The 13,797-nt window shown below is 37.7% G+C and overlaps 1 protein-coding gene across 15 annotated transcripts in view; it reads right to left on the reverse strand.

Annotated features, from left to right (window-relative positions):
- Window positions 1-13,797, reverse strand: part of SOX6 (SRY-box transcription factor 6) — a 619,212-nt gene that overhangs the window by 68,407 nt on the left and 537,008 nt on the right. For all 15 annotated transcript variants that reach the window (XM_043580746.1, XM_043580741.1, XM_043580744.1 and 12 more), the window contains one exon: window positions 12,885-13,072. In XM_043580746.1, coding sequence (XP_043436681.1) covers window positions 12,885-13,072 — 188 coding nt within the window. The remainder of the gene's footprint in view (window positions 1-12,884; window positions 13,073-13,797) is intronic.

The raw sequence follows: 13,797 nt of genomic DNA on the forward strand, positions 1-13,797 counted from the left end.
AACAAGAATCTGAAGTCCGGGTAAGTCTGATGCAAAAACACAAGCTTTTTTCTACTTTTCCACATTTCTTTAAAGGTCCCTCTCATCCCTTCTTTAAACTGCTATGACATTCTTCTTGAAGTGTAGTTCAGATTAAATGTGCCCCATCCACAAGCACCTCTGATGGCTCACAATTATCTACAAAGATAAACCTAAAGTAGCCATGGCAATGCTCTGTTTCCGCCTGCCCTTCTACCAGGTACATGTCAGGCACTGGACGAATGCTACATGGAGTATTTATTGAATCTTCACAACAACCCCTGTGTTTAGACACTATGAAAATTCCCATTTCTCAGATGGAGAAATATGGTAGTCTAACTTCAAATGTGTTGCTCTTATCCACAATCTTATTCAAGTGGATGATGAAGCTGGAAAGGAAGGAGGGAAGGGATAGGAGAGAAGAAAAGGGGGGAGAAAGAGGGAGGGGGGGAGAAGAGGGAGACCGTGAAGGAGGGAGGAGGGGAGAAAACATTTATTAAATGCCTAAATATATAAATATATATTTATATGTATATTTATTTACATATAAATATATTTATATGTATTTATATACACACAAAATATATATTATTAAATGTTGTAATATTTAACCTCCTTGTAATATACTACTAGGAGGTTAAATATTACATCATTTAATTCTCATATCCTGACATTGTTTTAGATAAGGAAACTGAAGCTCTGAGATTCTTAGTTTTTTTAAGAGAGATTGGGCATGAGAGCAGGGGGAAGAAGGAGAGAGAAAGAGAGAAAGAGAGAGAGGGAGAAGCCCAATGGAGGCTCACTCCCACGACCTTGGGTTCATGACTTGAGCCAAAATCAAGAGAGTAGGGTGCTCAATGGACTGAGCCACCTAGGACCCCCAAGGCTCTGAGATATTAACCAAATAAAGATAAAGCCAGTGTTGAACACTGGTTATCTTTGTACCACACATGTCCAATACTGTGCTTTGTATATAGTAAGTACTTAATTAAAATGGAATGGAAATGAAACATAGTGTGTTCATGGGATAAAGAACACAGTGTCAGTCATAAGACTCAAACTAAGGCAAAGAAAGCTAGGTAAAAATGGATGGATCTAAAGATAAGTGACAAGGTCTGTTAAGAAACAGCTCTGCAAAATTACTGTAGTTCTAAAACCGAACATTGTAGGAACATTCTTGAGGATGTTTCAAGCTTTTATGTAGACCCGTAGAAGAAAACCCATGTTTCTCCTGAGAAACTATTTTATTTATATAGCAGAAAATTGTACATAGTAGAAATTTTTTTACATAGTAGTAGTGGATCTTATAACACATCTCCTTTTTGCCTCATTACCAGGAAGCTCACAATCAAGTCGGTGGCCCATCTCCAGCAATTACGTAAATACAAGAATTTTATGCACTATCTCCTCTCTAGTTTTTATCTTGTTTCATTGTATATATCACTGCAAACCACCCAAAGTTGTTTTTGCATTAAGGTAAGGTACAAATATAATAGAAGTTTATTAATTTTTTGCTCATTAATTCAAATAGAATCAAACTAATAATCATTTCTAAATGTACAGAATGCCTGATCTGTAAAGGCTGTTCTTAAAGTTAGAGTGAATGTAATTAAAACACAAATTGCATGTTATATATTTCATGATCTAGAATAGCATGTATCTGAAGTATCCCCACTGGCAATGTCAAAAACCCTTTCACAAGGGTCACTAGATCAAAACTGTTTTCATAACAATACTAAGACGTTATTTGCCTATTTTCCAACGAGTGTGAAATAGAGTTTCCCAGAAGCTACATGGCGTTGTGATACAGCAATACATTGAATGAAGAAGCAGGAAGGAGATTTGAGCTGTCTTCCATTAAGCCAGACATTAAAGAGATTTGCAAAAACATAAAACAAAGCTATCCTTCTTACTATTTTTTCTTTTGAAAAATATGCTTAGTGCTCAAAAAGTGTTATTTATATTAACATCTAATAGGTTTATAATTGTTATTTTAAAAATAAACATTAATTTTCAGTTTTATCTCTTGTGATAAATATTGGTAAATATTTCCCATATAAATAGAAACTCCTTGGGGTCTTCAATAATTTTAAGAATGTAAAGGGGCCCTGAGACCAGAATAAGTTGAAAAGAGCTAATCTAAAAGGGCTGAGAGTTTAGATCTAGAAGAGATTAGATCTAGAAAGATTAAGGGTTAAGGAGTACCTGCCATACTGGTAGGTTAGGTCTATAAAATCCTTATTGCTACTAAATTTGCTCCATACATGCCCAAACCAAAAACTCTATGTGAAATTATTAATTTGGATGCATCGAATTTGAACCCTTTCACTGGGAGATCCATTAACTGAACATGGGCTTTTGACTTAAAACACCTGTAAACAAAAACTTAAAGTCTTATATTTGCTCCTCCCCGCCCCCCCCCCCACTATCCCTAGGAAGTATCTTAAACCTTGCAAACCTTGTAAAAAATATAAATTCTCACCATTCTTCCATTTAACGTGTAGAAAAGTAAGGAGCCAAGCAAGTTTGTTGTTGTTTTTTATGAATTAGGTCTTAAACTAGTAGCTAGGCAACAAATCAAGTAGCCCTGACAACAGAAATAAAAGGAGCCCAATGATTATATTCAGCCAGGAGCCTACACACAACACGGCATAGTTGCCCAATGTTTTTGGTTCAAATGTAAAATCTAACATTAATAAAACTTAAAGTTTTTTCTAGTATTTTAGCATTTTTGTTCTGCAGAAGCTATTTTAGAAAAACACTATCACAAGTATAAACAGAAAGATTCTTTACAAGGAAATATACATGAAGCATATATATCTAAGTAGACCTATCTCATGATTTTAGCACTCACTTCATTAAAATTGATGTTTGAAACTCAGATGTGTGTCTTGGTTTAGATTATAAGTGAAGTTGCCTTGTCAATCTCACAGAAATGTAGGGAACAAATGAGACAATGGACAGAGGGAATGTTGGAGCAAAGTGATCTAGAGCTGGTCTTAGTTTCTTGATCTGCAAAACAAGGATAGTAATACCTGTATCTCTGAATTTGGAAAGGTTCAAGAGATATAATATATGTAGTAGTGTTTTTGAAGCTCAGAAGCACTATAAAAACAACACACATGTTGTTATGATGTGAAAAGTACTACATAAATTTTATTTATTTATTTATTTATTTATTTATTTATTTATTTATTCATCTATTTATCTATTTTTAAGTTTATTTATTTTGAGAGAGAGAGAGAGCACACATGGGAGGGACGATAGAGAGCAGAGGGGCAGGGAGAGAGAGAATCCCAAACAGCTTCTTCACTGTGAGGAGCCTGGTGTGGGGCTCAAACTCACGAACCATGAGATCATGATGTGAGCTGATAGCAAGAGTCAGACGCTTAACTGACCGAGCCACCCAGGTGCCCCCATAAATGTTTTTAAAAAGCCAACTACTTAGCATAACACTCTCCAGTTCCATCCATGTTGCTACAAAAGGCCATACTTCATTCTTTCTCATTGCCAAGTAGTATTCCATTGTGTAGATAAACCACAATTTCTTTATCCATTCATCAGTTGATGGACATTTAGGCTATTTCCATAATTTTGTTATTGTTGAAAGTGTTGCTATAAACATTGGGGTACAAGTGCCCCTATGCATCAGCACTTGTGTATCCCTTGGGTAAATTCCTAGCAGTGCCATTGCTGAGAAACTTAACAGAAGACCATGGGGGAGGGGAAGGAAAAAAAAAAAGAGAGGGAGGAAGCCAAACCATAAGAGACTCTTAAAAACTGAGAATAAACTGAGGGTTGATGGGGGGTGGGAGGGAGGGGAAGGGTGGATGGGTGATGGGCATTGAGGAGGGCACCTGTTGGGATGAGCACTATTTCCATTGTATGGAAACCAATTTGACAATAAATTTCATATTAAAAACAAAAAAGCAAAAAATAAGCCAACTACTGCTCTGCTTTGCAAATGAGGATGTTACGATTAGAATTTGTTCCCTTACTATAAAATATCTAATGTGTCCAAAACCCTTATGGCACAAGTTGTTATCTTGGGAATAGGTTGACATAGAAAAAAGCACTGCAACTAAACATACTAGTCAACTGCTTACAACGACAACCACTTTGATTAATCAGTACTCTGTACACCTTTGGAAACAACAAAACCTCACTAGTCTCTGTGCTGGATAAGAAGCTTATTCATTCCAAACACACCTTGCTAAATAATTTGCTCACAATCCCTTTTCACTTATTGTTGCATGGCTCTATCGATCTTCTGTCTGAACTTATCCTGTCATACAACAATGAATATCTGAATCAACTGTATATACAAGTAACAAAGAGCTGTGGCAATTGACAATGCGAAGCGGAAGACATCCAGTATGTTTTTCATTTCCAATAAAAGGGGGCAGTATTACATCAGTGTAATACTGATGTACTGTTCTGATATTTTTGCAAAGTATGGTTGAAGCGTAAGAATCTACACTTTCAAAAATTGAACAATTGCTGTTTTTGAACAAATAGAAACAAGTTTGCAATGTGCCTCAGAGACTGAATGATTATTTTCCCATTAACTTGATTGAGAAAGATAACATTTGGGCATGAGAAATGTATATAGGTATCAAGAATCAGGTTAAATATTTTCAAATATAATAGATTTAAATTTTGGTTTTTGGAAATATATGAAAATGTATGTTAAATTAGTAAGGACAAAATCTTCCTAGAACTCTAACATAATCAAATTTAAACATTATCATGTTGGTTGTGGCCAGATTCTAGCAGGTAGCTAGAGCTTAGAGCTTAGAGCCAGGTTACTCTAAGAATGAAAAAGAAAAGTCGGTATCTTGACTTCATAAGACGGTGCTGTCAGCTTCTTGGTAACCTTCCATTCTAAGACATTTGGGGAGCAGTAGGTTAACCCCTCCACCACTGGAGAGCACCAAGGGGTGAAAATTTAACAAAATTAACAATGATTTGTCAACCTCTCTGAGGTCTTAAAGTAAGTAAGCACCTAATATTAAATGAGCATCCCCTGTGTCAGATATGTGCTCTACATATTTTTTCCCTCAAAATAATCCTTCAAAGAAAGGGTAATTATCTCTATTTTATAAGCATGTTTATTGAGACTCACAGACATTAAATAACTTATGTAAGAAACACAGCACAGGCTACTTCTAGGATTAATCCTGGAAACTGAGTCCCAGGATTACCCATACTCTTTACAAAATACTATGTGGCCTCTGTTAAGTTTCACATAGTATTTTGTAAAGAGTATGGGTAATCCTGGGACTCAGTTTCCAGGATTAATCCTAGAAGTAGCCTGTGCTGTGTTTCTTACATAAGTTATTTAATGTCTGTGAGTCTCAATAAACATGCTTATAAAATGGAGATAATTACCCTTTCCTTGAAGGTTTCCTGAGAAACTTAACAGAAACCCATGGGGGAGGGGAAGGAAAAAAAAAGAGGTTAGAGTGGGAGAGAGCTAAAGCATAAGAGACTCTTAAAAACTGAGAACTGAGGGTTGATGGGGGGTGGGAGGAAGGGGAGGGTGTGTGATGGGTATTGAGGAGGGCACCTTTTGGGATGAGCACTGGGTGTTGTATGGAAGCCAATTTGACAATAAATTTCATATATTGAAAAATAAATAAATTAAAAAAATAAATGTCTGTATCATGAAAGTAAAAACAAACAAACAAACAAACAAAATACTATGTGGCCTCTAATTGTCTTACTGTTCCACACTTAGCCTCCACTTTTGCCTCTTTGTCTATATTAACATCGCTCAACCTTCAGTTTTTTGACTGATACCTTTCCAGAGGCAGAACCAATAGACATCATGGCAGACAAGAATGACCTACCCAGAGAGGAGGTACAGGAAGCAGGGGACTCAATGCTTTTCTGCTTCATAGATCTTGTTGATTTTTATTGTCTGATTCTATGAAAGTTTTGAGATTGTCAATGTAAAAAGTACTGTTATGTGTAACAGTCTTAAAGATCTCATAGAAAATTAATAAATGAGTTTGGCACAGTTCTATAAATAAGAACGTAATTGTCTGAGAATTAGGAAAGCTGAAATCTAATTTCTGTTCTGCCATGAACCCACTATGTGACAATGGCAAGTCATTTTCTTTCTCTAGGCCTCAGGTTTTCCTTCAGTGAACTGAAGTGATTGGGCCAGATCAAATGTAATGTCCCCTCCAGTTCTTTCTGGGCTTTTAATCCCATCACTGTACTTGACAGACAGTATGATAGGAGTGTCCATGATAGCTTGCTTTGACACATGATAAGATCAAGCATTTTTCTTAAAAGACTCTCAGGAGGTGAGGGGAATAGCAATTCAGACCACATGCATGTAGATGTGTAATCTACCTATTTATGACCAACTCTGATCAGTAGGGAATCAATCTCCTGGCTCATTAGGATTATTAAGATGAGCAAAATAACCAGATTCCCAAGTAACATAATAGCTATTCAGGAAAGTTCTAACCAATTACCTAGTCAGCACTCAAACCTCAGGAAAGTCAGAGGAGTTAGAGATCACACTTTAACACTGAAACAGCGCACTCTGTCTCACCTCTCCTCTGGCCAGATGCCCTTAGCTGAGCGCTAAGGACATTTGGAAGCAGCCTATTTAAAATTCTGCTGTGTATTGTCATAACTGAAATACTTTCTATCTTAGAGATGTCAAAACAACAAAATTTGGTAAGCAATTAGTCTATAATATGATCTAATTGCACTGGTACTTAGGGATAAAGATGAATGGTGTTCTTGACGTGGAAAGCTACTATTGAGGGCAGTAACTTAGACTTCTGCTGGCAGGACACTCACAATCCAGGCATGGAAGCTATGTTGAAATGATGGAGCATAACAGCTCCTAAGGTGCTGTTACAGTCTATTGTCCCTACAATCTATATATTTAACAGACCCTAAATATCCTGTGACACAACCAACCAGAACAACTCCATTGGTGCCGTTCTGGCCAATCAAGTCAACAATGTTTCATTTTGAAGTGCTAAAATTGGGACATACACAATAAAGTGAAATATGCCATGGGTAAACACACATTCTGATGGACATATATGTGAGTCTATATGTTATAAAGACACAAGCATCCCCACTCCTGTGTAATAGATATTTGTCCACACTTACCAAACATATAAAACATGCTTTGTATATATCTAATGCTACTAAATGTCACAAAAACACTCCACAGTGGACATTGTGATGCTTTGCCCTGATCCCACCTCAGGACTGAAAGATTTACTCTCTCAACCTGCAGGGACTGTTGTTGGTAGCCAGCCTTCTCCAGCTGTCGGTCCTCTTTGGCATTGCCTCAGATAAAGAGAGTCACCTACCTCACCCAAGGTCATGTCTCCTGCCCAGGGTAGCCCTCATCCAACGACTGGTTGACACAAGTGTGTGAAAGCTCACCCCCCCACACACCCAATTTGGGATAATTCTGAATGGCCATGGCAGCCTCGAAGCTTCCTGTGAGTTTTCTTGACAGACTACATCATAAACCAGTCCTTCTTTTGTCCTTTTCCTCCCATAGGTGGCAATGAGAGAGAGCACACCCCAATAAACATTCTCGCTAGCCTCGATCACACGTCCCACTTCTCAAGGAACCCAACTCTGTGACACACTCCTCTGTAAAGACTGTCCAAATAAGAGAGTGACAAGGTATGCTTAATAAGTTATAAGGTTTTGTGACAGAAACACCTTGAAGAACTCTCTAAAACTGTACTATGGGTTACAAAGAACAAATTCATAAATCTAATTTATGGATCTTTATATTTAAGAAAAATAAGATAATTCCAAAGTGAACAACTCCAAAGACACTTAAAATGAGTTTGTCACAATCCATTCCACCTATCTTATTGCATTGTTATATATTTACCCTCTTTGACCTCAGAAGAAAATCTGATCTTCAGAAGAAAAATCAGTATCCTATGGACCATCCCAAAATTAAGATGGATGTTTTGATTATAAGAGAGCCAAAGCTACCATGATACTGTTTGACTATTCAGTACCCAAATTTTAACCCTAGTAAAGTCATCTACAGAGACCCCAGTAAAGTCATCTACAGAGACAACCCCATAAAGAGTTTCAACTGGGAAACCAGGGTTTTCTGGTTCTGCAGAAACGACTTTTACCATTTACCCTCAGGGGCTCAGTCACATTCATTGTGACATATTTTAGGTCAAGTTTGGATTTATTAGTATTTTTTAAATCATAACCTAATCTCTAATCTCTCTCCTGTGTCTTCCAAAGCAAAATAAGATTTCAGAACCTCAGACTTCTCCCTCCCAAATGAATTAAGAAAAGTCAATGACCAATACATAAAATTAACCTGTAGTATTTGAAGTTAGTAGAACCTTTAGTTTGAACTCCAAATCTAACTGATGATACAAATTCAACAATACAAGGTCACAGTGTCAGACAGAAAGATCATTGCTGGAAGTAAGGTATGCCCAGTGCCAATTTACTACTAGGTATGGTGCACATGGATTAGGATGCTCTCTTCCAGGCCTGGTTGGAATGACAGAGGGGCTGGCAGAATTGCTTCAACAATTCTGAATTTATTTCTCATTACTCCTTCAAACTGAATGGCTTAAGAACACATTATGTTTTAAATATTCTCTGTGCTAATATTCCAAACAAAAATTTGTAGATGCATTTTTCCAAGAAGATTTCATTCATAACATTAATCAAAAGCAAATGATTTTCATAATTTAATAACAGAATGGTTTTTTAAACAAAATAATTTGTGTGGTTTTTTTTTTTTTGTAGAATGAAGTTTCTGAAACGTATTAATTCTAAATACATTTTATTTAGCCCAGTGATTTTTCAAGTAGGGGCAATTTTCTCCTTCCTCCCCCAATAGGAGACAATTGGCAATTGTCACCAAATGGAGGGTTGCTACTAGCATCTAATGAGTAGAGGCCAGATAGTTGCCCCCACTCTGCCATGATAAAGAATTATCAAGCCAAAAAAAAAAAAAGGCAATAATGTTGAGGTTGAGAAATTCTAACCTAACCTAATTAACCTGAAGATTTCATAGCTTTGTGTAGCAACTCATCTGGAAAAGAGTTTAACCATGTGAGTTAGCCAATATGCCAAAATCTGAAAAATTGACTATTTCCTTCCTCTGACCCTCTTATTATTGTGTGAGGACTTCTTCACTGTGCCAAAATAGTATATTTTGTTCTATATATTCAAGGTCACCCATGGTTTACTTAAAAGGTATAGGAAATAAAAGAAAATGCCTACTCCACCAGGAATGTACTAGGTATATTCACACGTATCTTATTTCATTGTAACTCAGGTTACTATCCTCATATTATAGATGAAGCAACTGAAGTTCAGAGAGGGTAATCAACTTGCCAAATATCACACAGCTGGTAAGTGACAACTCAGTGACTACTATTTCAAGTGAGAATATGTATTTTAAAACTCTTTAATAATTTCTCATATATGCAAAGAAAATTCTGACATACTAATGATTGTTACTACTCAAAGAAAATTTCTGAATCATTAATAGTAGTTAACAAGGTAAGGAGGATAATTAGCTTTTTACCATATATTTTTCTGTATTAGAAAATTCAGTAAACATGTATTACTTTCACTTGAAAGCTAATAAATTAAAAAAAAATATTCTTATAAATAAGTCATTGACATGCTTCTCAGATTAATTTTAGGACTAACCCTTGACAAAATAGTAAAGTAGGAGATGGTACCAAGTGTATGTATCAGTCTGTTGTTGTTAACCCAATTTCCCACTCAGTATCCCTACACCAAAACTTATTTATTCACTCACCCAGCTCCCCCAAAAGGATCTTATAATATTATTCACATCAAAAGTAAATATGTTATTTCATGGTGTTCTCACTGAGAAAACTATCATAGATCAAAAGATCAATTCTGTGTTTATCTCTAATATCAGAATAGTAGAAGAAGTTTGGGGGCAAGACTTTTCTTCTTTTGTGGTCCTGAAACCTCACTCTATATGTAACCATCTACCCAGGAAGTTCTCAAAAAGGGGTTCTGCCTTGTGAGGGTGAAGTACTTAGTTGACCGAGCAGATCCAGTGACTGGCATGTGAACCACGAGTCCCAAGTATATAAAAGTTTATGGCTTAACAGGTTACCAAAAGACACACATTTCCCCAAACAGTTTCTCTCCTACATGATCTGAACTTCCCCCCAAGAGGATCAATCAAGGCAAAGAGGCCAAGTAATCAATTTTTTATTGATTGCTTGATGTTAACATCAGTAAGTCAGTGCAGTGAGGACTGACATAAAATTCTTTATTAAACTTTGGAAAGTCAACACTTCCAGAGCTAAACCTTCTAATCTATGTGAGGACTTTGATAATGTCCATACTTTGAGAATTCCATCATACTTCCATCCCCTTAAACCCCAGCCCAGCCCTTGAATCTCAGCAGTCTGCTAGTGTGGCTAAAGAGTACAGGGGATCAATCAAGGATGAGAGGTTGATTTAACATGAGTAATGGCTCTGTATCGCACTGTAATTGGCTGAATTGTGTCTCCAAAATAGATTTGTTCAAGTCCCAACCCTTGGTATCTGTGAATGTGACCTTATTTGGAAATGGGGTATTTGCAGATGTAATCAAGTTAAAACAAGGTCACACTGGATTAGAGTGGACCCTAAATCAAATGATTTGTATCCTTATAAGAAGAGGAAGATTTGGACACACACACACACACACACACACACACACACACACACACGCAAGACAGCCATATGGAGGGAAGCAGAAATTGGGAGTGATGCAGCTAAAAGGCAAGGAATGGTAAAGCTTTCCAGCAACCATCAGAGGCTAGGAAGAGGCAAAGAAGAAATCTTCCCTAGAGTTTTCAGAAAGAGTATGGCCCAGCCAACACCTTGATTTTAAACTGGCCTCCAGAACAGTGAGAAAAGAAACTTCTGTTGTTTTAAGCCATCTAGTTTAGTCATTGTTACAATTTTAGGAAACGAATATACCCAAAATCTCAGACTATTACATCACCATACCTTTTGAAGAGGAAACAAAGAAAAACACACAACATTCTGGTTATAGCTATACATTCAAATACTCAAGTAACAGTGCGCATGACCTTATACTTGTATCATGACTTTTTCCACATGCTACTTTAAAACTCCTAGGAAATAGGACAGTATAAGCTTATTCAAAAGAGTAGAATGTCTATCACAGCACCCATGCTAGAATTAGCAAGGATAGAAACAAAGCGGAGGTTCTTGGTTCTAACTTACAAGTTACAGTCTCAGCCTATAGTGAATAAACATACGAATGGAAACAACTTTTTAAATTTATTCTAAAACTATTACTAAAGACACTGCCCACTATGCTACTCATGTGTCCCTATATAGTTCTCATGTTTAAAAAAAAAACTTGCAGAATGTGGCACTGGGAAAATACTGTCATCTCTTTTTTAAAAAAATGGCATGTTTCATTCACTTATCAGATAATCAGAATTTTTCACCCAGTGTACTACAATAGCCTCTCAACTTGTCTCCTTATTTCCATACTTATTTTTTTTTCTTTTTAAGTTTGTTTATTTTTGAAAGACACGGAGAGAGAGAGAGAGAGAGAGAGAGAGAGAGAGAGAGAGAGAGCATGCACACATGAGAGAGGGGCAGAGAGAGAGGGCAAGAGAGAGCATCCCATGCAGGATCTGTGCTATCCCTACAGAGCCTGGTGTGGGGCTCAAACTCAGGAACCTGTGAGATCATCACCTGAGTCAAAATCAAGACTCAGATTCTTGAGTCAGAATCTTACATTCTTAAGTTTACATTCTTAACTTCTACAGTCCATTCTTGCATATTGGTCAGGATGATCCTTTTATATGTAAATCAGATCATGTTTGTGCCCTGAACAAAACCCATCCAGGGATTCCCATCACCCTCAGAATAAAATGCAAATCCTTTCCAGGGCCTACAATGTCTAGCAAGTTCCACCCCAGGCTATCACTTTACTCTGTGTCCCACCTCTCTTCCTTCTCATATGCTAGTTTTGCTACATGGATCTCCTTGTTGGTGGTCTATACTCTAAGGTCCCCTGTACTTATCATTCCTGCTGCCTAGATCCTTTTCCTCTGACTCATCACATCACCTACACCATCATGGTCTCCATGAAGTGCTATTTCCTCAAAGTCCATTCCACCCCATCGAAAAGAATAACCCTGTAACTCCCTACTTCCTTAACTTGCTTCTATTTCTCTCATGGCATCTATTCACCTCCTGACTTTACTGACATTACATTACATAGTTTTTAATTTCCTCATGGTCTTTGCTCTCCTAGAGTGTAGGCTCAATGAGAGTAGGGATTTTTGTTTGATTTGTTCACTGTTGTATCTCCAGTGCCTGGAACAGTGTCTAATACAGAATAAGCACTTGATACATAATTTGTTGAATCAAAAAATAAATGAATGCATTTTGAAAGTTGCTTTACTTTAATTTTTTGCCCTGGCGGATAGGGAACTTAGCAATAAATTCAATGGTGAGTCATAGTAAAGAGTAGCCTTCATCCTGAGCATATATGCTTCTTCCTTCTTTTTATATATTCAGATAGTCTATTCCTATTCTAATAACCTCATATATTCCCTTTATTACAAAATATTTTAAATCTTTTGTAATGGGACAGAAAGATACCAATAGGCAGGTAGGTTGGATGCCAGGTTGGGTGCGTGGGAGGCAACCCCACAGTAAGTGGGAAAGGGTGTATTTGTTCATCAGCAGTAACGTTGAAGACTTCGAGCTAGAAGCCCAAATCTTTGGCTGCCTGGAAAGAGCCAGAGGAGAATGAGCTAATGGGTCCAGCAGAGCCAGTGAAGGAGGGAAGCAAGTTTTACCTTTTCATTCCTGCAGTTGTTCAGCCCCATATTGTTCATGGAAGATAGTTTCCCATCAACACCATGTGGCTGTTGCTGTTGTTGCTCCCGCTGGATCTGTTCTCGCATCTTCCGAGCCTCCTGAATGGCTTTCATCACTGTGTCCTGATCTCCAAACAGGGCAGGGGAGTTGAGACTGGACAGGATATCTGCACACACAGGATGCATTATTAGAAGCTTATCAGGTTAGATGCTAACAAAATACTGCCACTATCCAATCCCCTGTAGAATGCTGCAATCTCCAGACAAAGAAAAGGTATGTTTGTTATTAAGAAAACTGCAATACTATACATAGAGCACAGGGAAACCAAGCTGTGCTGGGTTTTTAGCCCTTGGAGGATACCCCAGCACTCCAGTCCCACCTCCTCACAGATGAGGGTTCCTAGATTCCAATTTTGTGTGTGTGTGTGTGTGTGTGTGTGTGTGTGTGTGTGTCTGTCTGTCTGTCTTCTGGCTACATCTACCAATTAGATGGGGAGTAGTCGGGAAGAAGGGGGTAGAGACAGGTACAGAGATCTCTGTGCAGGATGCCTGTTACCCTGGGTATACTAATGCAAGAGAGCTGTCTCTGGCCTAGCAGAAACAAATTCTGTGAGGCTACATGTGTACATTAGTGACATCTTTATCTGTGTGCTCATATGTCCACTGCAGGAGAGAGGAGGCGGGAAGGAATACACTGCACTCCCCATTCCCCAATCACTGGCTGGTTAATGAAGCATTCTACTCATCATGCTGCCTCAGTTATTTACCAAGAGAATGACAACCCATTCCCTACCCCCAACCGAACACCCACTGCTCTCAGCTCCCTGTTTTCGTGACAGCGAGGCTGTATGTGTGGGAATGGTTTTCACATCAGTACAAAGCTCCAAGTACA

This window comes from Prionailurus bengalensis, chromosome D1 (genome assembly GCF_016509475.1).
Source record: "Prionailurus bengalensis isolate Pbe53 chromosome D1, Fcat_Pben_1.1_paternal_pri, whole genome shotgun sequence".
Taxonomy (NCBI): Eukaryota; Metazoa; Chordata; class Mammalia; order Carnivora; family Felidae; genus Prionailurus; species Prionailurus bengalensis.